At 40.6% G+C, this 25,331-nt stretch overlaps 1 protein-coding gene across 17 annotated transcripts in view; it reads left to right on the forward strand.

Moving 5' to 3' along the window:
• DOCK9 (dedicator of cytokinesis 9) overlaps positions 1–25,331 on the forward strand; it is a 306,369-nt gene that overhangs the window by 168,811 nt on the left and 112,227 nt on the right. For all 17 annotated transcript variants that reach the window (XM_030922003.1, XM_030922011.1, XM_030922008.1 and 14 more), the window contains exons 5-13: positions 844–913; positions 2,898–2,993; positions 3,954–4,088; positions 9,904–10,078; positions 11,011–11,078; positions 20,994–21,068; positions 22,569–22,709; positions 23,529–23,732; positions 24,117–24,239. In XM_030922003.1, the coding sequence (XP_030777863.1) occupies positions 844–913; positions 2,898–2,993; positions 3,954–4,088; positions 9,904–10,078; positions 11,011–11,078; positions 20,994–21,068; positions 22,569–22,709; positions 23,529–23,732; positions 24,117–24,239 (1,087 nt within the window). The remainder of the gene's footprint in view (positions 1–843; positions 914–2,897; positions 2,994–3,953; positions 4,089–9,903; positions 10,079–11,010; positions 11,079–20,993; positions 21,069–22,568; positions 22,710–23,528; positions 23,733–24,116; positions 24,240–25,331) is intronic.

Genomic DNA, 25,331 nt, shown 5'->3' on the forward strand with positions numbered 1-25,331 from the left:
CATTATCTTCTCCAGATGGCTATGCTCTTTAGTTCTATATTTACCCAATCCTCCCTTAGGGATTTTTTAATTCTTCCCATTGGATTGGCTTAGCCCATCTTTGTTGATCCTGTTGTTCATAGTCTAAGGGTTGAAATATATCAGACTATGTGATGTCGTGTACTTATTATCTATTAGACTGCTGGTACATTTTCCCTACTGGCATTAATGAGCATTTCCAAATGTGCGACGAGAAAGAGAGGGAGAATTGTAAAGTGATGGAGAACACAGATTCTGTGTTCTGCCTTGGACAGCTCTGCCCTCTGTAAGCCTGATTTTCCTCATCTGTTAAATGGCCTTAACACCAGTCACCATCATTAAAGGATTAAATGAGAGGGCCCATGAGAAGTGCACAGGGCCAGGCACCTCATACCCAATGAGTAAATGCAAGCTGCTGTTGATATTGGTGTCTTGTTTTTGTTGTGGTTAATACCATCATTGTTAATCGGTTTCAATGCAACAACTCAATCTTCCTGTTTTTCCTCATAAACTTTGTATTAAAAGTTATTCTACCAAGTCTTTGTTTATTAAAAACTAATTACTTTTTTACTTTTAATATGCCCGCTAACTCCCCAGAAGCTATGCTGTCTTTTCCACATAGCTTTTTGGAGCTTTGTTACACAAGTCTCTTGGCTTACCCACCTTGAAAAGCAAGGGCGTAGATGGTTTTATTCTTTGTCTGAATAAAGAAGCTGGGCCATCTTTGGATTTGGTAAAGGCTGGGCCCTCTGATGGAAGAGGAAGTGCAAAGCCTCTTCTTTGACTAGGCATTTCTAAAACAAATTTTCTTTGTTGTTTTTATAGCAAAGTGGTCAAGTTGGATAAACTTCCAGTTCATGTCTATGAAGTTGACGAGGAGGTCGACAAAGATGAGGTGGGATACCTCCTTGCTGTTGCTTCTCTTTTCACTCTAGATTTAAACATGAATTTTACAGACTTACAAGATTAGTTAGAAAATTACCGACATTTAGCCAAAATAGGCATTGGAGTGTTACATGAAACAGAATAATTTTTTAAAAATGTTATTGATTGATTGGAATAAGGTCTTTGTTTCAACTTTACTGCTTAGCATTTCATGTTCTCTTGGTTGTGTTTATTTGTTCTGAGATCATTTTCAAAGACTTGGATTGCTGCTACATTGTTAAAAGATATCAAGATGACTTAGACCTTGAATTTAGGTTGTTTTTCAACAGATCTCAAAACAGCTGCCAGCCAGTAGATTTAAATGGCTATTTCTTCAATGACTGCTTTTAGTGAGTGAAGTCTGATTTTATCAAGCCCACTCCCCCTATTCCTAGAGAAAAGCTCATGGCTAAAGAAGTATGTAAAGGGAAGGGAGTAGGGCATTGAGGTGAGTCTGCCCACTGAGTGAGGGAAACCTCACAAGAAGACAGTGCCCATCTCTGCATTTCTTATCCTCCCCATTGGTTGTTAAGTGTCCCATTGTGAGTTCAGGTTTTTCCTTTTTAAAAAATGTGTCAGCTGAGCTATAACATTAGCCACTCATTAAGCAATGTGTATGCAGCAGATTGTTTTAGAAACTACTTTTAAAACAATTCTAAGAAAAATTACTGCTCATTCAAAATGAACAATATATTGGGAACTTGGAGCTGATTAGCATGAATAGTGACAGGAGGACCAATGGAAATACAGCATGTAAGTGCATGCACTAAACTGTAAAATCCTAAATGGTAAGTTATTTATATTATGCTATTAATAGAAATATTAAAACCACCAATATTAATGTTGAGATGGTTCAAGACAAAGCATATGATGAGTCTTTCTGCAATTGTCTGTGTGATTACAAAAGCTTTGCCAGATTGTGTGTGTGTGTGTGTGTGTGTGTGTGTGTGTGTGTGTGTGTGTATTTTTCATCTGTCTATTATACAAATGTGTGCTTAACATATTTGTAGCAGCAACTGGCAGCTCCATGCTCTTCTCCTTAAACCCAGGTCTTGCGGCATGGGGTCTGTGCTAAAAAAGCAGGTCTCTTCACTTCTCTCAGCTCTTTGCTTTCACTTCTCTGACTCCCCCTTTCTTCCTTTCTATCCCTGCTTGCATTCTTGCCTGTCTCTCCTTCTTTTTTCCCTCCATCACTTTTATCTCTCCTTTCTGTATGGCCTCACATTTCCTCCCTTTCTTTATTCACCTTTCCCTGAACTAAGCCTCTGGGAAGGTTTCCAGGAATGTGCTTTTGTCCTCTGACTATAGGGGAGTGTAATTTGAAAACATTTTTTTCGTGAAATCAGGCAAGACCTTCCAACTTGAGTGGTCAGTTGAAGTATGTCCTTTCTGTGGCTCATTAAACACTGACAAATAAAAATTTGGACAGGAGCTAGCTTTGCCTTTAATGGAATAAAGTTTTCAGAAATGTAGGCAGGTCTCTCTCTTTCACCACTAAGTGGACTTTTTTTTTTTTTTTTTTGAGACAGAGTCTCTCTCTGTCGCCCAGGCTGGAGTGCAGTGGTGCGATCTCCACTCACTGCAAGCTCCGCCTCCCGGATTCACGCCATTCTCCTGCCTCAGCCTCCTGAGCTGCCCGCCACCGCGCCCAGCTAATTTTTGTGTTTTCAGTAGAGCGGGGTTTCACTGTGTTAGACCACAGGGTGGTCTTGATCTCCCGACCTCGTGATCCGCCCGTCTCGGCCTCCCAATGTGCTGGGATTACAGGCGTGAGCCACCGCACCCGGTTAAGTGGACTTTTATGTGGCTTGTAGGCATTGGTGTCAATGGGTACTTCAGTACAGGGGCAGTGGACAACTTGGCACAAAGGGAGTGACCTTCCCATTGACCAAACTCACAGCAAGTAACCCAGGTAATAACGGAGGTTGACTGGTGGTGTTTTCCTTCTCTCCTAGGATGCTGCCTCCCTCGGTTCCCAGAAGGGTGGGATCACCAAGCATGGCTGGCTGTACAAAGGCAACATGAACAGTGCCATCAGTGTGACCATGAGGGTGAGGACGCGCATCACTTTGCCCTCCCCTCTCACAGCCCTTTCTTCCATAGAGCTCGAGAACAATGCTCAAGATGAATGCGCATGCTGTTCTTCCCCACAAAAGGGACATTGTCTGGTTCCTAGGATGCTCCCCTGGTGATAGCACCCCCATTGGCACAGTCTCATCCACCCACTTTCCCTCACTGTCTTCTGACCACCAGCATAAGGAGACCATCCCTCGGCTGGTGTGAAGGTGCAGTCACTGACAATAGGCTTTCTCCTCTATAGTAACTGAAAAGTGTTCCTTGGTACCTCACAGAATGTCACCAAGGGACATATCTGTCATGCCAATCCTGAGCACTTCTGTGGAGGTGTACTGCAACAGTCAAGTAAAGCAAAAATTGAGGACGAAAAAAGAAAATAGTTGCATAGAGGAGAAGGTTGCAGAGAGAGAAGTCACACCAATAGAAAAAGCTATTCAGGAGAAAAGTGGGACCAGAGAAACATCAGGGTTAATAACAAAGGGAATAGAAACAAGCGAGTCAGGGAGATAACAATTAAGGAGGAAATGTGACTGTCATTACCCTGAGGCTGGAAAATCATTCAGCGTCTTGAGGCAAAAAATAGTTCCCATTCTGTGAGCAAGAAACCCTGGGGATTTTAGAGAAAGTTTCTGGCCTCTGTGCTGCATCCCACAGTGGAAGTCCCTGCACTGCTTTGGGGTAGCTATGTAAACTCTCCGATTCCGTGGGTGAGAAAAATGACCCGTGGATATTAGGGGACCCACCTCCTCAGAGCTGAGATGCAGTCAGCTTCTTAGATGGGATGGGGAGTCTTAACCCCGCAGTAACCTGGAGCGTCAGCTAGAGTGAGAACGGAGACAGGTTTTATGGATGTGTGTAGTCATAAGTGGGTTATTGATAGAGATTGTGACCCTCTTCATTTTGAAATAATCCCTGTGTGTGTATTTTTCTCTCAGTCATTCAAGAGACGATTTTTCCACCTGATTCAACTTGGCGATGGATCCTATAATTTGAATTTTTATAAAGATGAAAAGATCTCCAAAGAACCAAAAGGATCAATATTTCTGGATTCCTGTATGGGTGTGGTTCAGGTAAATATGAAAAGAGTTTTGCCGTTACATTTTCTTATCTGCAGTAGTGCTTATGCGTAAATAAAAAATAGCAGATTTAAGCAAACACTTCTAAAAATGGGAATACGCATGGTAGAAATATAACATCGCCGGGCGCGGTGGCTCAAGCCTGTAATCCCAGCACTTTGGGAGGCCGAGACGGGCGGATCACGAGGTCAGGAGATCGAGACCATCCTGGCTAACACGGTGAAACCCCGTCTCTACTAAAAAATACAAAAAACTAGCCGGGCGAGGTGGCGGGCGCCTGTAGTCCCAGCTACTCGGAGGCTGAGGCAGGCTGAGGCAGGAGAATGGCGTAAACCCGGGAGGTGGAGCTTGCAGTGAGCTGAGAACCGGCCACTGCACTCCAGCCTGGGCGACCGAGCGAGACTCCGTCTCAAAAAAAAAAAAAAAAAAAAAAAAGAAATATAACATCTAACTTTAAATGAGGAAAGGCTTGTTTTTCATCATTATAGAAGATGAAAGGGATAATGTAGAGGCAGAATTATGCTGTGGCAGGCAGGAGCACTCTGGCTCGGCCACTTTATAGCTGCGTGACCTTTAACAGGCTACTTAATTCAGATAATGAGAATGTTTCTTTAATATGGTAAATGAGCACATTGGATGAATCAGTGCAGGAAAATATTTAAAACACTTCATAGTATCTCAGTGGTGATTTTTATCGCTAGCATTATAGTACCAGTGGCCATGTAGATCAGTAAAGAGATTAGATTTCAGCGCAGATTGAGTTCAAATCCCTGCTCCTCCACTTACCGGCGCTGTAACCTTGGAGATATTATTTAACCTCTCTGTACCTCAGTTTCTTCATTTGTTAAATAAGGATAATGGCAGTTCCAAATATGGTTACTGAGAGGGTTAATTCATTACGCATGTAAAGAGCTTAGAACAGTGGCAACAAATGGTAAGCATTTGGTGAATATTAGATAGATTTGTAATCATAGAGCTGTTGTACTTTTATATCACAGGGCTTATGTATTTATCCTTTAAAATTATTGTTAATTATACATAATACATGAATGTATTTTTATTGTAAAAAATCAGATAATACAGATAAAGTGAAAGTCCTTCTGGACCCCTTCTCCCCTCCTCAGTCTCTCTTCTCTGAAGGGAGCTACTACCAGTTGTGCGTGCATCCTTCTGTAGCTTTTTAGCATTGTCTTTGGAAGAGAGTTGTCAGTTTCCCTGTCCATCATCTGTCCATCCATCCATCCATCCATCTGTCCACCCCTCCATTCATCCAGCTTTGCCACTTTCAAGGAAGATTTAAGGCAGCAGCTTACAAGCATACACAGGACATGGGATAGCATAAACTTAAAGTGGGGGTGAAAGCAGAAAGATGAACAGGGGGTTGGGATAAGGGTGAGAGAAAATAGAGTTAAGGAGGAAGCATATGTTTTGAAGATCTAACACCTGCTACGGGTGGGCCACCACCTGGGCTCTGTGCCTTCTCACTTAGAGACCTGTTCAGTCACACAATTCACAGTGCACATAAGATACAGACAATTCAATTAGTCAGAAGCTGCCCCAGTAATCTCAGAATGAAGATCATTCAGGCATTTTTCTCAGGGTCCCCCTCAGACAGAAGGCTCTGTGGTTGATGAACAATCTTCCTAACAACCCCTCACAAAAGATTCAGTCACCATTATCAAAGAATTCTCTCTTCAAATGACTCCATGGTGGCTGATCACATTGGCCTGTAGCTCGATTCTGTAAGGAGATTGTTTAGTGGGGCCAGTGTGACACAGCTATCTGGTTTGACCAAAGGTATACTTGTTATGTATTTACGTGTTTACCCACCATTAAAGTGCATTTTCTTCCAAGGAATATATTTGTCCGATTGAAACAGCCCAGCCGGGCACAGTGGCTCATGCCTGTAATCTCAACGCTTTGGGAGGCAGAGGTGGGTGGATTACCTGAGATCAGGAGTTCGAGACCAGCCTGACCAACATGGTGAAACCCTGTCTCTACTAAAAATACAAAAAATAGCCAGGTGTGGTGGCAGGTGCCTGTAATGCCAGCTACTTGGGAAGCTGAGGCAGGAGAACCGCTTGAACCTGGGAGGTGAGGTTGTAGTGAGCTGAGATTGCGCCATTGCACTCCAGCCTGGGCGACAGAGCAAGACTCTGTCTCAAAAAAAAAAAAAAAAAAAAGCCCAGCAGTGCTGAAGGGCAGTGCTTCACCTCTGCATCACCGTCACCCACTCACATCCTCTTCCCTTGAAATAATAGTGGTGCTAGATCACAAGTGTTCACTGCTGTTTCTTCATTCATCAGTTTTGGACGTCATTGCATGACTTCTGTGCTGGTAGATAGGCTTTTAGCTCCTGGCACCCTCCTTTGGCCTCTAATCTGGATGAATTGCTTTCCCCGCCCCGCATACCTGCCATCTAGACATTCGGCCTGTCTTCCTCCCTGTGTTGGGCTTCCTGTTTCTAGAACCTTATGCCTTCCTCTTTCTTGTTCTACTTTCTTGTTTTGGAGAAGCACATCTTCTGCAGCTTTCTGAGGAGTTGTGTGTGAGATGTTAATTTTTTGAGAATTAGGGTATCTGTTCATATCTTTATTTTTGCATTCACGCTTGACTCATAGTTTGGCTAGTTATAAAGTTCAAAGTGAAATCATTTTACCTTGGAATTTCAAGGGCATCCCATTGCCTTCTAGTTTCCACTGTTGTTTGAAGGATTCTGATGTTATTCTGAATCCCTGTTCTTTGTGGTCTTCTCTTCAGTGTTCTAAAATTTTGGTTGTTGTGTCTTGATTTTTATTTTATGTTTTGGTGAGCTTTTTTGTTAAGGTATAACATATAAAGAGAAAATAAGGTATAACATATAAATAGAAAATAAGGTATAACATATAAATAGAAAATATATAAATAATGCGTGTGTGACTCGGTGGATCTTTCTGGAGCTCTGCTCTCTCTTACCTTTGTGCTGTTTTATTTCCTGTCATTTTGGAGACTCTGCCCTGCATATTCTGGCCACCTGGGTCTTCCCCAGGTCTGGTCAGTGTCTTCTCCTCAGCAAGATGGCAGGGCTCTGTTTGGATTCCCCTTCCTGTGCCGCAATTCAGATACTGCCTCCAGGCAGAAAGCTGAGGCGATGTGGGGCTAACTTCATGTCTTTCCCTTCTACAAAGAAAGGGCTGCACTACCTTTTGCCTCCTATCTAAAAACTGTTATTTCATGTATTTTGTCCACTTTTCTACCAATGATGGTGGGAGAGTAAGTCCAGATCCTGTTTCTTCCTCATGGTCAGCCGTGGAAGGGAGGGGTCAGAATCAGATGTCTGCAGGGACCAAGGAGGTAAATTAAGTGACAGAGAGGACTGGTTGCAAATCAACAGGGAATGCTGGGGTGACCTGGAGCCCAGTGCCCCATTTAAAGGGGGCATCTGCTGCCCATCTGCAGCTGGTACCGCCAGTTGGAACCCCCAGCTCAAAGGTGCCAGATCATCTGGTTTCTCAAAAAGTGAGAAATACAGAATTTGAATTAAACTTTGGTAACTTCAATTATTGGTAACTAATTTTAAAAACCACTTTGAAAAATAAACGAAAAACACCAAAAGGTAATTTGATAGGACTACAAAAGAGCAAACAAACAAAACACCGCTGTGTAGAATCCCCACCCCACCGAAAAAAAGAAAAAGAAAAGGTAAAATACATGAAAGTGTATTTGGGCCCAAGATCAAGACTGCAGCACTGCTTAATGCTCACTGAAAATTATTTTCAGTCAACAGCGAATGTGGATGTCTCTCAGCTGGCAATTCAGCCTCTGCTGAAAGCCACCACTATGAACAACCTCATTATATCAGAGGATGTTTATTGACAATGTTTGTGAAGGAAGGAGTGCCAGAGTGATGTTTCAATGACAGTGAATTAACTTCTTGGGTGGGATTCCCAGGTAGGAGTTTTATTTGTATTCTTTAGTCAAAAGACCGTTAAGTTACTTTTTAGGTGAATTTTCTGGCACTGACTTTAGAAAGAAGGTTAAAGCAAACCTAAATATATTTGGTAACCTCATTTTTTAAAGTAGGAAGTAATTGTTTTTGTTTTATAAGAGAGTTTTGCTGCATGTTTTTGGCCCAGGGGACAGCTGTCTATAAGTACAAGAGCCGTGAGCTATCCATTAGTCTCTGGGGTGCTTTTCAAAATCTAAAGTTCTGATTTCAATGGAAGTCTCTTCCTTCAAAATGTCTTTGCAGATGCAGCTTTTGATGGTGTTTTTCATTTAATAAAGTGTATCCAAACCTTCAAAAGAGTACAATAATTTGTTTTTATCTATGTCTGTTTGTAAACTAAGAGTCAAAAGTTGTGATTTAAGTGTTTTTAAAAATGATTACTTATGGATGTTATTTAAAAAATTAGTTGACTGGTGCTGTGAATTTAAAAAAATGCCTAAACTAAAAATTTTTGAGTATTTTAGAACCCTTGAAATTTATTATACTTACTTTGCAGATGAGGAAACTGAGACTCAGAAACAGAAGTTATTTAGAATTGAGGCCTAATGGGATTTTTTTTTTTTCCCCACTTTTAACTTTCTGTTTTCACGATTGTGAGTATACAGGGAAAGGAGGAGAGAAAACTCATTTTGTTTCTAGCCTTTGACTTCTTCCCTGGTTCTTGCCTTGATGTTTAAGTGAAATCCAGGGTGGCAATTACTGAACCCACAGCAGACAGTCTGTGCACAAGAGTGTGTGACTTTGCCAAGGGGAGCATTTGACTTTGCATTTCTAAGAACTGTGCTGCAAAATCACAGAGACTTTTGGGAGGGTTGCCCTGTCCCTGAGACCTCCACCAAGGAACTCTTAGAGTGACTGTGGATAACCCGTGAGGATTTTAGTGGCTATATGGGAGGCTGTCTTGCTGGCCCAGGTTAGTGGAAGTGTTCGATTTCATATCACTTCGCCTGTCCTTACAGGGGATCTTGTGCCATGTTCCTCTGAGCTAAACCTCTGTCTAGCGCAGCCAACCTCGGGAAATTTTGCTCCCTGGAGGACATCTTGCAATGCCTGAAGACTGTCATCTGTTGGCTTAAGACCATAAATTTTGCTAATCATTGTACAATGCACAGGCCAACCCCTCACAACAAAGAATTGGCCTCCCAAGTGTCGGTAATACTGAGGCTGAGAAGTCATGGCCTAGTGCATGTTCATCTTCCGTCTGCTACTGCACATGGACTATTCTTGTTCTTTGAGCCAGTCACCCTTGCGCAGGCATGAAAACCGGAGGCAGGAGGCAAGGCCACGGACAGGGAGTCCAAATACTTTTTGGGATTCATAAAGGATGGGAAAGTTCCAGATAAGTAAGCCAAACATAATAGATAATGGTTGGCTTTTAAAAATATAATACCATACACTACTTCCTTAAAAAAAAGTAGGAGCTGAAGAAATATGAAAATTTTACATGAAATTTACTTTATTCAACAAATATTTTTCAAACACCCACTATGTGCAAGTCACTGTAGAGTCCATAGAGACTAAGGATGTGTAGCACTGAACAAAACAGGAGCTTTGAGGAGCTTGCATTCCACTGCAGGGGCACACAATGAATCCAATGAGTATGTAAAGCAGGTAATGAGTCAGATGGAAAAGTAAAGCTTGCAGGAAGTGAAGCAGGGAAGGTGGGCAATGATGGGATTTCATGAGGAGGGGGCTTGCAGTTTAAAATAGCTTGGTTCTCAATGCCAATGAGACAGCACTCACCAACAAATAAGAGAGAGAAATTACTTTGAAGCAGTTCTAATTCTTAAAGTATGTCTCTTTATCCTTTTTTCATTTCAGAACAACAAAGTCAGGCGTTTTGCTTTTGAGCTCAAAATGCAGGACAAAAGTACTTATCTCTTGGCAGCAGACAGCGAAGTAGAAATGGAAGAATGGATCACAATTCTAAATAAGATCCTCCAGCTCAACTTTGAAGCCGCGATGCAAGAAAAGCGAAATGGTGACTCTCATGAAGGTAGGCAGGCTTGGCTTCCCCCGGGCACGTACACACTCTGTGGGTGTCTTTATTTTTGCCAGGTGGGTATAGGAAGGAGACTTGTGTTGCACAAGTACATGAGAGGTGGGACGGATAGGAGCTCTTTACAAATAGCCTGTCCGCAAAGGTTTTGCCACGTTACAACCTACTTCCCTGACATTTTCTATGTGGAAATCATGTAATGGGAAGAACCAGAGCTTTGGAGGCAGAAAGGAAGACCTGGGTTTGAGTCCCATAAATACTGTATTTCAGCTGTGTAGCCTTGGGTAAACAACTTATGTTTTCTGAGCCTCAGTTGACTCACCTGTAAAATGGGAATAAACATGAAAATTGCTGGGAAGATGAGAGAGTAAATAAGAAAATGAATCTCAAGTATCTGGCATAGAATTTTTACTGTATTATAAAATATTAGTAATAATTAGAATGCATGGGAGCCTCAGATTAAATTGGTGAGAAAAAACTGGCTATGTTCTTGACAATTCATGTTTTACTTCAACCCTTATGTGGTTCCCAACCCTGGCTTCCCCTTAGAAGTACTTGGGAGCTTTTTAAAAATACCATTTACCTGGTCCCACAAGAGATTCTGATTTAGTTGGCCTGGGGCGGAGCCTGGGCAGGTCTGACTTTTAGGGGGTCTCATGGATGTGCCCATGTGGGCTGTTGTTCATAGCTAGTGTCAGGTCTAATTGGACAGTGTCCATGCTATACCAGCTACTCAATGTTTTGACTCTCACCACTGGACCTGTGCATCAGTATTTTTTCAAAGCACCCCAAGTGTTTCCCGGAAGCATCCAGATTGGGGAACCACTGTGTTCATTTGAAGGCACCTAAGAGAAATGGCCTTCCTCCTCCTGTTTCAAATGAAATGCTATGAATACAAGTGACTCCAATAATCTGTTTTGCCATTTTAGATGATGAACAAAGCAAATTGGAAGGTTCTGGTTCCAGTTTAGATAGCTACCTGCCGGAACTTGCCAAGGTAACATTGTCTTACATCTTCTGCTCTTCACTGAATGCTGTTGAAGTATTTCTCATTTCACTGGTTTGTCCAGAATGGAACCTGTTGAAATCATAACAATTACATTGGGATTACCTCTCTGTTTTTCTGACCTGATTATAAGGTGACATGTACTCAATGCAGTATGATTTCAGGTCTGTCTTCCAAAAAGTACCCTGCAAAGTATTCTCCTTTTATTATTGTTTTAAGTGTTTTTTTCCCCCGCCGATAATGCTTAACACTGCATCACAGGTACTGAAGAAATAACCGAAATATGCAGGCAGGTGTTCTCATCATAGAATCGTACTTTCTATGTTGATACATGTGCTCTCCCTTACTCAGGTTAATAGACACAGTTCTAAAGAGGAAGGACCTGGTAATCTTGCTGCAAAACCCAGGGGTTGCCTGAGTTACAGAAATTGTTTCTCGGTCACTCTCAATGGGAAAAAAATAAGCTATTCCTGTATCCTACAATTTTGAGAAATTTGACAGTTACTGAAAAGCACAAAGAAAAGCAAACCAACCATACTGCTACTTCCCAGATTAAATATCTGTTATGATGTTGCCTTTTTAGCTTCCATATTCTTAAAAGATATAAAACACCAGCTATAATTGAGGTTCTTTTTAAACACTGTCCTTATTCCCATTTTCTTCTTTTCCCACAACCCCAATCAGAAACAAGCACTATCAAAAGTTTTACTTTCATTTTTATATCTTTACAAATAAATCGATCATAATGATATATACGGTGTTATTTAGTATGTTTAAAAATGTTTTATAAATGCTAACATACTATATGTATTGTTCTGCACTTGAAAAAATTTTTTAATTTACCCCTTTTATTTGTACTATATAGACTTCTAATTTTAGTGGTTCTATTATTTTCACTTTTTCTATTATAAACAAAACTACAATGACTGTCCTTGTGCTTGTGTCCTTGTGTGTATCTGAATGATTCTTTCTTAAATGAGAGAAGTATCTTTGTCTTCTCTAGCCCTTTGCACTCTGACTCTGTTACTGCCCTTCTATTCTTTTTTTTTTTTTTTTTGATACTAGAGTGAAATGGTGACCCTCCACACCCACATCTTAAACACTATAATAGAAACATGGTTTATCTCTATAGGATTATAAATAGACGAGCATTCAGCATTGACCTTTATTTTAAGACAACAGGGCTGTTCTCAAGTGTAAAATCTCCCTCCCTGACTAGGACTTTAGAACATTGTTTTTTTTAAGGACTTGACTGTTACCACAGTATCTTTTTAGCACCTGCCTATTAAAGCTAATTTTAGTGCCGCCATTGTAACCACCTCCTAGTCCGGGAAGAGTTTTGGCTTGTGTGTTTGTGTTTTTGCGTTATAAATGTCTGTGTATCATATTTTGCATTGAGATTTGCTTTTTTTGTTTCTGGATGTTTGGGAGTTCATAATTTCTCAAAACAAAATGTTTGTGCCCATTTGGGTTTTAGTTTGTTGCAGCAGGTAATATATGTGATGCCATCTAGAATTCAGAAAGTAACCATCTGCACTTATTGGGTGAACAGAATGGATACCTAGGAGAAGATTCATGTTATTTGAGCGTAATGTTGATTAATAAAAAATCTATACTTTTTCCTCTGAGGATATACAGGAACTGTCCCCTCCTTCTCTTACTACCCAGCCAATATAATTCAGTATTGTTTGATCCCAAGACCTAGGGAGATTTTTAAATATATACATATATTTAATATAAATGTGTACATTTATGTATATATACTTATATTTTTATAAGTATAATTATATATATTTTTTCATTTAAAATATTTGGAACTGTTTTTAAACCATGAGTTGCAAGTTAGCTTAAGCCATTTTAGTTGGCGAAATCAGTTTGATTTCAACCCCTGCTTCTTTTTGTTTTGTTTCTATCTAGTTTTTTATTCTTTTTATTGAGGTGTAATTTATAATAGCAGAATGCTCAAGCATGAATTGTAGAGCTCACTGGAGTTCACATTTGTACACTGATGTAAGCAGCCCTCAGGCTAGCTTGGACCTGAGACCCTCATTATTTTGACCTCCATCACTGTAGATTAGTATTGACTTTTCTAGACCTTTCTGTGAATGGACTCATACATGTAAACTTTGTGTCAGGGTTATTTAGCTAAACATTAATGTGACTCACTTTAAAAAGTTTTTTTAGGTCGGGCATAGTGGCTCATGCCTGTAATCCCAGCATTTTGGGAGGCTGAGGTGGGCAGATCATTTGAGGTCAGGAGTTCAAGACCAGCCTGGCCAACATGGGGAAACCCTGTCTCTACTAAAAATACAAAAATTAGCCAGGCGTGGTGCCTGTAATACCAGCTACTTGGGAGGCTGAGGCAGGAGAATCACTTGAACCCAGGAGGCAGAGGTTGCAGTGAACTGAGCTCATGCCACTACACTCTAGTCTGGGTGACAGAGCAAGACTGTTGTGTCCAAAAAAAAAAAAAAATGTTTTTTTAATGTGATAGAATTGAATGGAGAATATGAAAGTACACTGCCCTTAATAATAACATTATTTTTTATATAAAATAATATCATTATTAAGGACTATGTACTATTTATATATATAGTGTATGTGTGTCTTGCATAGCGATATAAAAGGTATTTGTTTTTCTTAGTGTGCTATTTTGTGTATTTATTTGCTTTAATTGGTATATAACATACCTATTTCGGGGGTTTGTGTGATATTTTGATATCTGTATACAATGTGCGATGATCAAACCAGGATAATCGGGATAGCCATCACCTCAAACATTTATCTTTGTGTTGGAGATTTAAAACATTTCTCACTAAGAATCATGGTCAAAACCTAAAAAAATGCATCCTTGTTAGAGGCTTTACTGTTTTTTTCTTTCTCCCTCACTTTCAGGTGTTTTAAAAATAATTTTATTTAGGAAGACAGAAAAAGGTGGAAAAGGTAGAAAGTAATTTTTTGAAGAGGAAAAGAATGAAGAAAATGGAGATGAGTTATTCACTCAGCACATGGGTATCTGTGGGCTTTGCCTTTTAAAACCCAGCTCAGTGATGTCAGTGTGAGCAGCCCAGGCACTAAGGGGAGACCCGTGTTCCCTGTCCCCAGCCCTGAGCAAGAATGCAATTTTGGCTGTTTATCATCCCCCTTCAGGGTGTCTGGATTATTTGCACTGGTTGAGAAGGCAAAGAAGTTGATCCTGGTAACTGTTGGTCATCCCATTTTTAGGAAGAATGGATTCCATGGTTACAGAATCAGAGGCTGAAGTGTACAGGGGGAGGGGTGGAGAGAGAGAACTGTGCAAGGTGTTTACTCAGGGAATGAAGAGGTAAAGAGGTCAGTATCAGGGAAGGAAGGTGCAAGAAAGGGTCAGGCTGGGTGGCTGGGCCACAGTTCAGTAAGATTGCAGAGAAAGGCCTAGAACAATGGGGGCAGGCAGAAGGTGGCTGAAGGTGTAATTTAATGGCAGGTTCCTTGTCTAATCAGCTCCTCTAACCTCCTTCATCCTGTTGCCCCGGCTTTTGTTTTCCACTGTGACTAAGACATAGCCAAACAGGATATGACCGACAGGAAGTTGTTTCAGTGCAAAAATAACTGTTGTCTCATTCTGGAATATTATGGAAGGGCTCATTACTTACAGTATGAGTGATGTAAACCTAGGTTTTCAGAATATTTTGTATAATCTTGGAACTTATGTTTGTACATTTAGTACTGAACATCTTTATTGTTTTCTTATTAGAGAACACACTGTATTTACCCTAAAACTGGTTCTTTTCCTCCTATTGTCTGTTATGGAACCAAACAATTTTTTGTTATAAATATAACAGTGTATAGCCTCAGTCTTCTAAATATTTTAGTTAGATACACAAACCGTAATTCAAGTTAGTTAATTGATTTCTTCCCTAGAAAGTCAAGGAGTAACATAATCAGGTTATAAACTTCGTTACTAGTTATTTAATAATTTATTTCTCGGGTTACATTTATATCTTAGGTGACATCAGAACATATATGTCACCTCCTTAAGATTGTGTGAAGAAAACCCACCTTATGTTTTCTTCCACAGCTTTTCTGTTTGTGAGCTTTTATTTTTGTACTCAAAGAATAGCATCCGGCCGGGCGCGGTGGCTCAAGCCTGTAATCCCAGCACTTTGGGAGGCCGAGACGGGTGGATCACGAGGTCAGGAGATCGAGACCATCCTGGCTAACACGGTGAAATCCTGTCTCTACTAAAAAATACAAAAAACTAGCCGGGCGAGGTGGCGGGCGCCTGTAGTCCCAGCTACTCGGGAGGCTGAGGCAGGAGAATGGCGTGAACCCAGGAGGCGGAGCTTGCGGTGAGCTGAGATCCAGCCACTGCACTCCAGCATGGGTGACAGAGCGAGACTCTGTCTCAAAAAACAAAACAAAACAAAACAAAAAAAACAAAAAAAAAAGAGAATAGCATCCAACTTTTACTTTGGTTTCCCCATGTGGTTCTGAAAGAAGTAGAATTTCACCTGAATCCAGAATTGCTCACACCCTTTTACCTTTCAACTTTGTTTTAAGCAAATGAACTTATTGTTCCAGGTAAATCTTCCACAGTTGCGTGCAGGGGAAAGTATGATGTCTCAGACTTTCTAGTCTCATGGAGATGGAGTGAGGATCAAGGGCCATGCTCAGCAGAACTTGTCGGAACCCAGTGCTTTCACAGACACTTTTTCTGAATTTGTAAACCAAGTCTGTAATAAGTGCTTTCTCCCCTAGATTCCAATCCAGAAAACAATATCATTGCACTATGATACAAACAAGCTGGCTAGGCTTGTGTCTGTGGGGTCAGCGGCATTGCATTTCTAGGCCTCCTTTGTGAAGAGGATAAGCTGATGGTCCTGAGAAGTTCGGTGTCTTGGAAGTAGTGGAAATAGATCATGATAACTCTTTAAATTAAAGAGTATGTATTTTGGCCTCAAAACGTTTTGCAAAGTCCTCCTGTTCCAACCCGTTCTGTTTAAATGACCCAACAGTCAATACAATGTTTCTGGTAATTCATCCTCAGAATAAGATGTTGTTGACCGTAGTCTTTGTCTCTAAATTGTTTTATCTACTCGCAAATAAATTTAAGACACACAATATGCCTAAAGCCTACAGCAGACTTTCTGGAAACTCTTGAATGTTTGGTCCATAACTACTTCTTAAGACAAAGAAGAAAACCTTGTCAGGGTGTGTCGTTAGTGCTTGAATGTAGGGTTTACAGGATGGGGTGGGGTGGGGGAATCGCCCTTGGTTTAGATGAATCATTCTCTTCCTTGTCTTCTCAGAAGATACCAGTTTGTACAGAGAACAGCTCTACCATTGTGCTTTTTCTGTTTCCATTTTCCTCTCATTCTCCTTGCCACGAAACCCAGAGTAGTCAGTGGGCTTTGGGCAGGAAAGTGGCAACAGGGTGTCTGGGGAAAAGCCAGTTGGCTCTTCCTACCATCACAATATAGACTGACCATAGATTATTTTAAAAGCAGAGCTGGTTTCCATCACTCTGAGAAGTGCTCAACTACAGTCTTTGGGATGATATTTGTTATAGCTGTATTTTGTCCACTCTTAGATTGTGAGAGTACATATTACAAGTATTTATTTTATTATCTTTACTAAAATTTTAATTAAAAATAAGTATGCTTGTCACAATAAGTAAAAATACCCAAAGTTGTTTAAAGAAAATTTCACCTTTTCCCTTCATCCTCCATTCCCACATTCCTGAGAACACTGACGTTAATAACCAGTTGCAATTCCCCTTTCACCAAACTGATTACTCATAGAAATATAGGGAAACATATGTAAGGTTTTTAAGTTTTTTTATAAAAATATGTTCACAATATATACATTATTCTGAAATTTACTGTATCACTTAAAAATATTTCATAGATGTCCCTCTGGACCAGTAGAAGATCTGGTTCCCTTTTACATACATATCAACTGCATGATATTTCCACTATTGCTGCTGTATACTTCATTCAGCCATCTCCCTGTTAATGAACGGTTAGGGTTTTTTCAGTTTAAGTCAAAGTTTATTGTGTTTTTAATGCTTTAAACATTGCCAAGTTACTGTCCCAAAAAGCTGTAACAATTCACATTTCTGTTTCTCTGCATCTTCACCAGCTGAGTGTAAAATGGTATTTTACTGTGCTTTCATTTACATTTTGCTGGTTATTAGTGATATTTTTCGTATTTTCATACATTTATTTGCCACTTGTGTTTTTTCTTCCTGACTCGCCTGTTCACATTCTTTACCTTTTTTTCTTCTTCCTTGTGTAGTGTAATGGTTTAGACTCTGAAGCCAGGCAAACTGAGTTAGAAGCCAGGCCTCTATTTCATGATGTAGGTCTTTGGGCGAAGTACCTAACACTCATGCCTTAGTGTCTTCTCTTTTAATGAGCAGGGGTAATAATAGTACCTGCCTCCTAAGGTGTATAAAATTAAAATGGGCACTTAGGGTATATCTGGCAGGTAGATATTGGCTGTTATCAGTAGTAGCTCTTATCATTACTATTCTTCCAGATACTGTTTCCTGACTCTGGGGCAAAGTCCTGCTCTCCCTGAACCACATTTTTCTACCTCTTAGATTTTATTTGGTAATTCCTTCAGCCACTGTTGGGCATCCTCCCTGTTTAATGCATCATCCTAGACCTTAGGAGGGATAGGAGGAACTTTAAGAAGCTGAATTTGCTTTTTATTTATCTCATAGCAGAGCAATTGATGTATATTAGGTAGATTACAAACTTTTAAGTTATTTTTACATCTAAAGCTGTCCCTTCTTTTCCAATAAGTGATGTCTGTGGTAAAGAATATATCTGTTGGGTGTTAGTGACAAAATCAGAATGTTTTGTGTCTATTTTGGCTAGTAGTGAATTGTTTTTCTTTTATTATGTCTGCATTCTTATTTGTTCTTTAATTATATGGAGCTCATTAGCAGTTGTTCTTGCTTTATTCATTTCTTATCTTCTAGCACAGTCAACTGGAGACAACAAGCATCTTTCAGAAAGGCATCAGGAATTGCATCTACATTAAGAACCCACTCCTCTGCTCTAGCGTCTGAGAACATAACACAGTATTTGCCTTTGTTGAAGGGCTCAAGCGGACGATTCAGAAGTAGAGTAGAGAACTGTTGGTGGTGGCTTGCAGCACCTAGTACTGACGGTTTTGTTAGGAAACACCACAGGCAGTATACAATGTAAAGCAAAGTCTTTGGGTTCAGTTAAGTGGATTCCACTTGGACATGTTCTCGCTCTTTTGGTGTAAAAAGTTAGGAAAGGTGACAGGCAGGATAGAACAAAATGAAGTGGTCCCATCTCCCATATGGAAAGCGCCTGCCTCCACCACAGGCAAGTGTTTTGCCTTGGAAGCATAAACAGAAGATTGCAGTAATGCCCCTTCACCTCCATAGCCTTCAGGCTCCCACTGATAGCATCAAGATAAACTTGGTGTGGCAAGAGACTTGAGCCATCATCTTGTTTAACATTTTTACACAGAAATGAAAATGGAACCCAGAGAGGCTGCGTAGCTTGCACAGCTGCTTAACTGTACTAGAACCAGAACCCAGTTTCCTAGTATTCTGGTGCCCATTTTATTTAAACCTAGACAACTGATCATGATAGTTTGGATCATTACTAAAGACCTTTATATACAACAATCACATGGCTAAGAAGATTAAGATGCTTGTTTTCTCATTATCCATGATTGGAAATGTAATAATAGACTTTGTTCTGCCACCAACAGAAGAGACAAGACACCTTTTCTGCTGTGGCTGTGAGTGCCCCATGGAGTGCTGAGATGTGACTCATGTCTCTGGGGAAAGTAGCAGATGAGAGAGTGCATTCTATTCCGACTCCATAGACTTAGCTGTGGAGGCTGAGAGTCATGGAGAGCTCTGACTGACAAGAAGAACAGAATATAGACTTAGAGGCACCAGGCATGAAAAATCATAAAGATGGAGATGACTTCTATCTCGTGAATGTCTGAAAAGCCTCTCTCTTTCTGTTCCCAAATCCCACATCTCCAGCCCCCATCTCTGCCACTGTCTGTCTGTTTTCTTCTGTGGCTTCTCTTCTGTCCACCTCTTCAATGTTGGGCCCCCAGGATTTTGTCTTCAGACCCACTTCCACCCTCTTCCTCAGTACATCTTGTCCACTCCCAAGTCTGGAACTCCAGCCTTCCTCTCGGCCTTGTGCTCAAGTTTCATCCCTTTAGCTGTCTATTGGATGTTTCCAGTTGGAAATTCCAGAGGCATCTCTACCCAGGCGTCTCTACACAAAGATGATAAGGATATTACCATCTTTTTGGCAGATTTGTTTTTCCTGAGTTTTCTGTCTTGTTTATGGATTCACCATTCAGCAGGCTGCCCAAGCTAGAAATGTGGGATTTGTTAATCGGCCCTGCTGTGAGATGGGGAGACTCTACCCAAGTGATGCTTCTGAAATGTAGAGCTCGTTTTATTCTCCTACCTAAAACGTTGCAGGGTATTTTAGATTCTGAATGAAATCCCCAATCTTTTTTTTTTTTTAAGTGAAAGCAAGTTTATTGAGAAAGTAAATGAATAAAGAATGGCTATGCCATTGGCAAAGCAGCCCTGAGGGCTGCTGGTTGCCCATTTTTATGGTTCTTTCTTTTTTTTTTTTTTTTTGAGACGGAGTCTTGCTCTGTCACCCAGGCTGGAGTGCTGTGGCCGGATCTCAGCTCACTGCAAGCTCCTCCGCCTCCCGGGTTCACGCCATTCTCCTGTCTCAGCCTCCTGGGTAGCTGGGACTACAGGCGCCGCCACGTCGCCTGGCTAGTTTTTTTTGTAGTTTTTAGTAGAGACGGGGTTTCACCGTGTTAGCCAGGATGGTCTCGATCTCCTGACCTCGTGATCCGCCCATCTCGGCCTCCCAAAGTGCTGGGATTACAGGCTTGAGCCACCGCGCCCGGCCGGTTATTTCTTGATGATATGCTAAACAAGAGGGGAAATCCCCAATCCTTAGCATGCAAATCCCAGACTCATTTCTCTTAACTTTTATTTATTTTTTTAATCATGCCCTGCCTTTCAGTTATGATGAGTGACTTGGTGATTGCTCAGGTGTGACTTGTCCCTTTGCACCTGCTGTGCCTTCTCCTAGAATGTGCTTTTCTCCTTTCCTGGCCAAGTGTTCTTATCCTTCCAGATGGGCCTTCTCTTGGGAGGTGGTTTCTGACTACCACCCCCTAGTCCAAGTTGACTTCCACTGTTACCTTAAACTTTCTTTTGTCCTCTTATTACCTGTTGATATGCTGTCTCCCCACCTGGTGTTCCTTGGGGCTAGGGAATTCCTTCATTCACATTTCACATGTCTCTAGGGCCTGGCTCATAAGAGGTACTTAATGAATATTTATTGAATTAATCAGCATCTTGTCCTTCAAGATCAGCCATCATTTTCTCTATCTCATCATTCAAAATATTTTCCTTCCTCTTCCCCTTCTTGCACTCAGTCATAGACTGGACTCTGTTAAATCCTTTCTAGCATCTGGGCTCATTTCCATCTTCAGTGTCTGTGCATCCTTTTCATTCAGCCAGGAAGTTCAGCTCGATTCTGCCCCTTCATTCCAAGTCTACCCCATACTCCATTACTTTATGAAGACTTTCTTGACACACAGATGCTTAATTATTCTCTTTTGCTTTCTTTGTGTTGACTTTGACTCTACCACTGATTGTGAGCTTCAGAAGGGCAGGAATCTCATCTTCACTTCTTTTTCCTCCTGGTGCTTACTTTGTGTGCTGCACACTCCCTGGCACACACAGCGGCTCTCCAGCACGAGGCAGAGTTTTCCAGCAGCCTCAACCTTCAGGACTAGGCAGCTTTTAACTGTATTTGGGCACCTTTGCAAGAAAAGGATTTTGTTAAATGTAATTTTTATTTATCTTGTTATCAGAGTGCCAGAGAAGCAGAAATCAAACTGAAAAGTGAAAGCAGAGTCAAACTTTTTTATCTGGACCCAGATGCCCAGGTAAGAACTATCTAAATGTTTAATATTTAAAACCAAGTGTGGGAGAGAAAATCATCGATGGGCTTATTTGTTTATTTATTTGCTTTGTTTATTTTGGAACAACAAGCAAAATAACTATAGAAAATTTGGGGAAAAGAGGAAAAATGAAAATGTATAATCTCATCATAGCATTACTATTGTGAATATTTGATATTTAATAGATGTTTGAAAATTGGGAGAGATTTATTGAAAGACATTCTCAAGTTCACAAAGAACATCTAATTTATCTGTTAAAAGAGCCAGCAGAAAATAACAGGTATCACTGCAGGTGCCTGGGAGTCAATAATAATTCCCGAGGAGCCCAGGCTCAGGCTCAAATACAAACCTTTTCCATTTAACTTCAATGATAAGCACTTCTCTGTTTCCTCACAGACCTCATAATCATATGTATGTGTGTTTATATGTCTATAATTTTTATCTGCTTTTAAGAAGTTTTTGTTTATCATGGTAAAATATACATAATATAAACTTTACCATTTTAACTATTTTTAAGTGTACAGTTCAGTGGCATTAAATACATTCTCATTATTGTACAACCATTAACACCATCCTTTTCCAGAACTTCTTCATTTTCCCACACAGAAACTTTGTACCAAATAATAACCTTCGTTTCCTTCTTCCCCCATCCCCTGGTAACCTCTGTTCTACTCTGTGAACTTGCCTGTTTTAGGAACCTCATAAATGTGGAATCATATAGTATTTGTCCTTTGTTTCTGGCTTCTTAAACTTAATGTTTTCAAGGTCAATCCATGTTGTAGCATGTGTCAGAATTTCCTTCCTTTCTGTGACTGAATATTCCATTGTATGTATATACCACATTTTATGTATCCTTATACATCTGTTGATGGACACTTGGTTGGATACTGGATAGACATTGGTTATGTTGTTCATAATCATAATTTTCAAGCTCTGTGTTTTTTCAGTTCACCCATTGAGTAGGTATACCATCATGTCTTCTTTTTTTTTTTTTTTTTTTTTTTGAGACGGAGTCTTGCTCTGTCACCCAGGCTGGAGTGCAGTGGCGCAATCTTGGCTCACTGCAAGCTCTGCCTCCCGGGTTCACGCCATTCTCCTGCCTCAGCCTCCCAAGTAGCTGGGACCACAGTGCCCGCTACCACACCTGGCTAATTTTTTTGTATTTTTAGTAGAGACGGGGTCTCACTGTGTTAAGACAGGATGGTCTTGATCTCCTGACCTCGTGATCCACCCACCTCAGCCTTCCAAAATGCTGGGATTACAGGCGTGAGCCACCACACCCTGCCCATGTCTTTGACCATTATTATCAACTATGTGTGTAACTACTATAAATCATAGAAACTGATTATATAATAGCAATACTATTGTGAGTAAATAAGTGTATATAGCTTTTCCGAATTGTATTCTGTTTCCTTTGGATGCATTTATGATGATTTTTAAAAATAAGAGCATAACTTATTTATATGTTTACATTTTCTTTTAAAGAAGCTTGATTTCTCATCAGCTGAGCCAGAAGTTAAGCCATTTGAAGAGAAGTTTGGAAAAAGGATCCTTGTCAAGTGCAATGATTTATCTTTCAATTTGCAATGCTGTGTTGCCGAAAATGAAGAAGGACCCACTACAAATGTAATTTTTCTTTTTAAAAATAAAGATAAAAAAATATAGGCAGAAGTTTCAGATGTGCTTTTACAGTGCAGCTTGGATAAGAAATCCTAGTCCCTGGTATCAAAGAGGTGCAGTGTTCGGATCAGGATATGGAGGTTGTGTTTTTTTTTTTGTTTTTTTTTTTTTTTTGTTTTTTTTGAGACAGAGTCTTGCTCTGTCGCCCAGGCTGGAGTGCAGTGGCTGGATCTCTGCTCACTGCAAGCTCCGCCTCCAGGTTCACGCCATTCTCCTGCCTCAGCCTCCGGAGTAGCTGGGACTACAGGCGCCCGCCACCTCGCCCGGCTAGTTTTTTGCATTTTTAGTAGAGATGGGGTTTCACCGTGTTAGCCAGGATGGTCTCGATCTCCTGACCTCGTGATCCGCCCATCTCGGCCTCCCAAAGTGCTGGGATTACAGGCTTGAGCCACCGCGCCCAGCCAGGATATGGAGGTTGTTTAGCCTGCAAGGACAGGATGTTCGTGTTGAAAGATGAGGGTGGTAGGTGTGTGCTCAGCTTTCCAGGAGACAGAGTTCATCTTAGATGCTTGGGGGAATGCAACTGTGTTTTCTATGGAGCAGACATTATGTAGCAAAACACATAAAGTGAAAATAATTGTTTTGTTTGTTTCCTAAAATGTTTCATAACCTAATTATCTGTATTCTAAAGGATGAGACTGTTTATCTTTAGTAGTAATTTATGGCAACAGTCCTAAATAGGTCTTGTCATTTCTCTTTCGATAGCAACATTCTTTTGTCCCTGTTTGAGTCATAGTGATCCTTGGATTGTTTTGTTTTGTTCAGGTTGAACCTTTCTTTGTTACTCTATCCCTGTTTGACATAAAATACAACCGAAAGATTTCTGCCGACTTCCACGTAGACCTGAACCATTTCTCAGTGAGGCAAATGCTGGCCGCCACGTCCCCGGCGCTGATGAATGGCAGCGGGCAGAGCCCATCTGTCCTCAAAGGCATCCTTCATGAAGCCGCCATGCAGTATCCGAAGCAGGTGGGGAATATGAGCCCAGCATTCCTACTACTCAGACTCACCTTGCATGCTATGTAAATGCACCAAAAATGCTCAAATTAGACCTTGTAATGCAGAAGTGGGGTCATTAGACTCTTAATTAATACTATTTATTATTAGACAGTAAAAGCAAGCTGAGAAATAAGTGGCTTTTAATTTCATTTCTTCTTTCTAAACGTTCTAGTTACCTCCCTCACCAAATAGACTTTTTGAGCAGATGATGAACTATTTGTCAGCTAACTAGTTTGGCACTGGGTGCTTTTTACTAGTTGTCCTGTTTCACTGTTCTTTGCTGTTTAATGTTCATGGGATTTGTTTAACACAGCTGTGAATTCTGCTGACTGAAGAAAATTCTTTGTCTCCTAGGGAATATTTTCAGTCACTTGTCCTCATCCAGATATATTTCTTGTGGCCAGAATTGAAAAAGTCCTTCAGGGGAGCATTACACATTGCGCTGAGCCATATATGAAAAGTTCAGACTCTTCTAAGGTATGAATGGCTTTTAAACTTTGTGGTGGTAAAAAGCAATCTGAACAGAGGCCTTTATGTGAAACTATAAATGATTAATGAAATAAAACATAAGCCATATTTATACTCTAAAAGACGTAAAATATGCTACATGTATTTACTCTGAACTTTATGTCATTATTGTGAAGGAAATGTAGTCCTATGTGTAAATAAAATGCTCCACTTGACTAGACAATTCTGACCTCCTAAAATAATTTGCAAAGGAATTACCAGCTTAATAGTAAACTTTCTCTGTTAGAAAATACATGTATGATATTCAAACTTATATTTGTTAATGTGCCTCTTGGGTCCTGAAATTATATTTTGGTCTACTTACACATATATATGAGGCTGGAGACCAGGAGATGCCCTTGGCTCAGATGGCCTGACCAGTAGTGTCAGTGATTCAGGTCCACTTGGTTTTCACCAGAGGGGGCAGAGTTTTAGGTGGAAGATGGAAAGAAAACATACGTGATGTATGTTTGTTTTTTTCCAAAGTGGTGTTCATTACTCGGGAAGTGCCTAGGCATGGACATACCATAGAATTATTAAATATTAGAGGTCATCTAGTAAAAGATGTGCTTTCATATTTCAGGACACTGAGGCTCACCAAGGCTTAGTGACATGCTCAGTGTCTCACAGCTGGAGCTGCCAGAGGGCACTTGACTGCCACTTCGTAGCACCTTGTGCTACCTGGTTAGTGTAATCTGTTGAGTGCTATTATCCTTGCCAGTTTTACATATTTTTAGTTCTTTTTTTTTTTAATTTATGTGGTCATCTGAGAGGCCTGAATTCACTGACAAGGACTGGTCCACATACCCCAGAGGCTGTGAGTGAAGTTTACTAAGTTGGTTTCAGAGTTTCCTATCATCACCTCTGTGGGCACCCATGCCTCATAGCTGTGTCCACAGGATGCAGGTTGGCCATTGAGAAATGGGTTTTGGAGTCAGAAACCTGGGTGCTGTATACCTAACTCATCTGGGTCCTTTGCACAAATCACATCACCTCTCTGGCCTCCAGATGTTCCTTCTGTGCATGAAGGATGATGTTACTTCCTGCCTTTGCCTTCCTCAT

Source organism: Rhinopithecus roxellana, chromosome 18 (genome assembly GCF_007565055.1).
Source record: "Rhinopithecus roxellana isolate Shanxi Qingling chromosome 18, ASM756505v1, whole genome shotgun sequence".
Classification (NCBI taxonomy): domain Eukaryota; kingdom Metazoa; phylum Chordata; class Mammalia; order Primates; family Cercopithecidae; genus Rhinopithecus; species Rhinopithecus roxellana.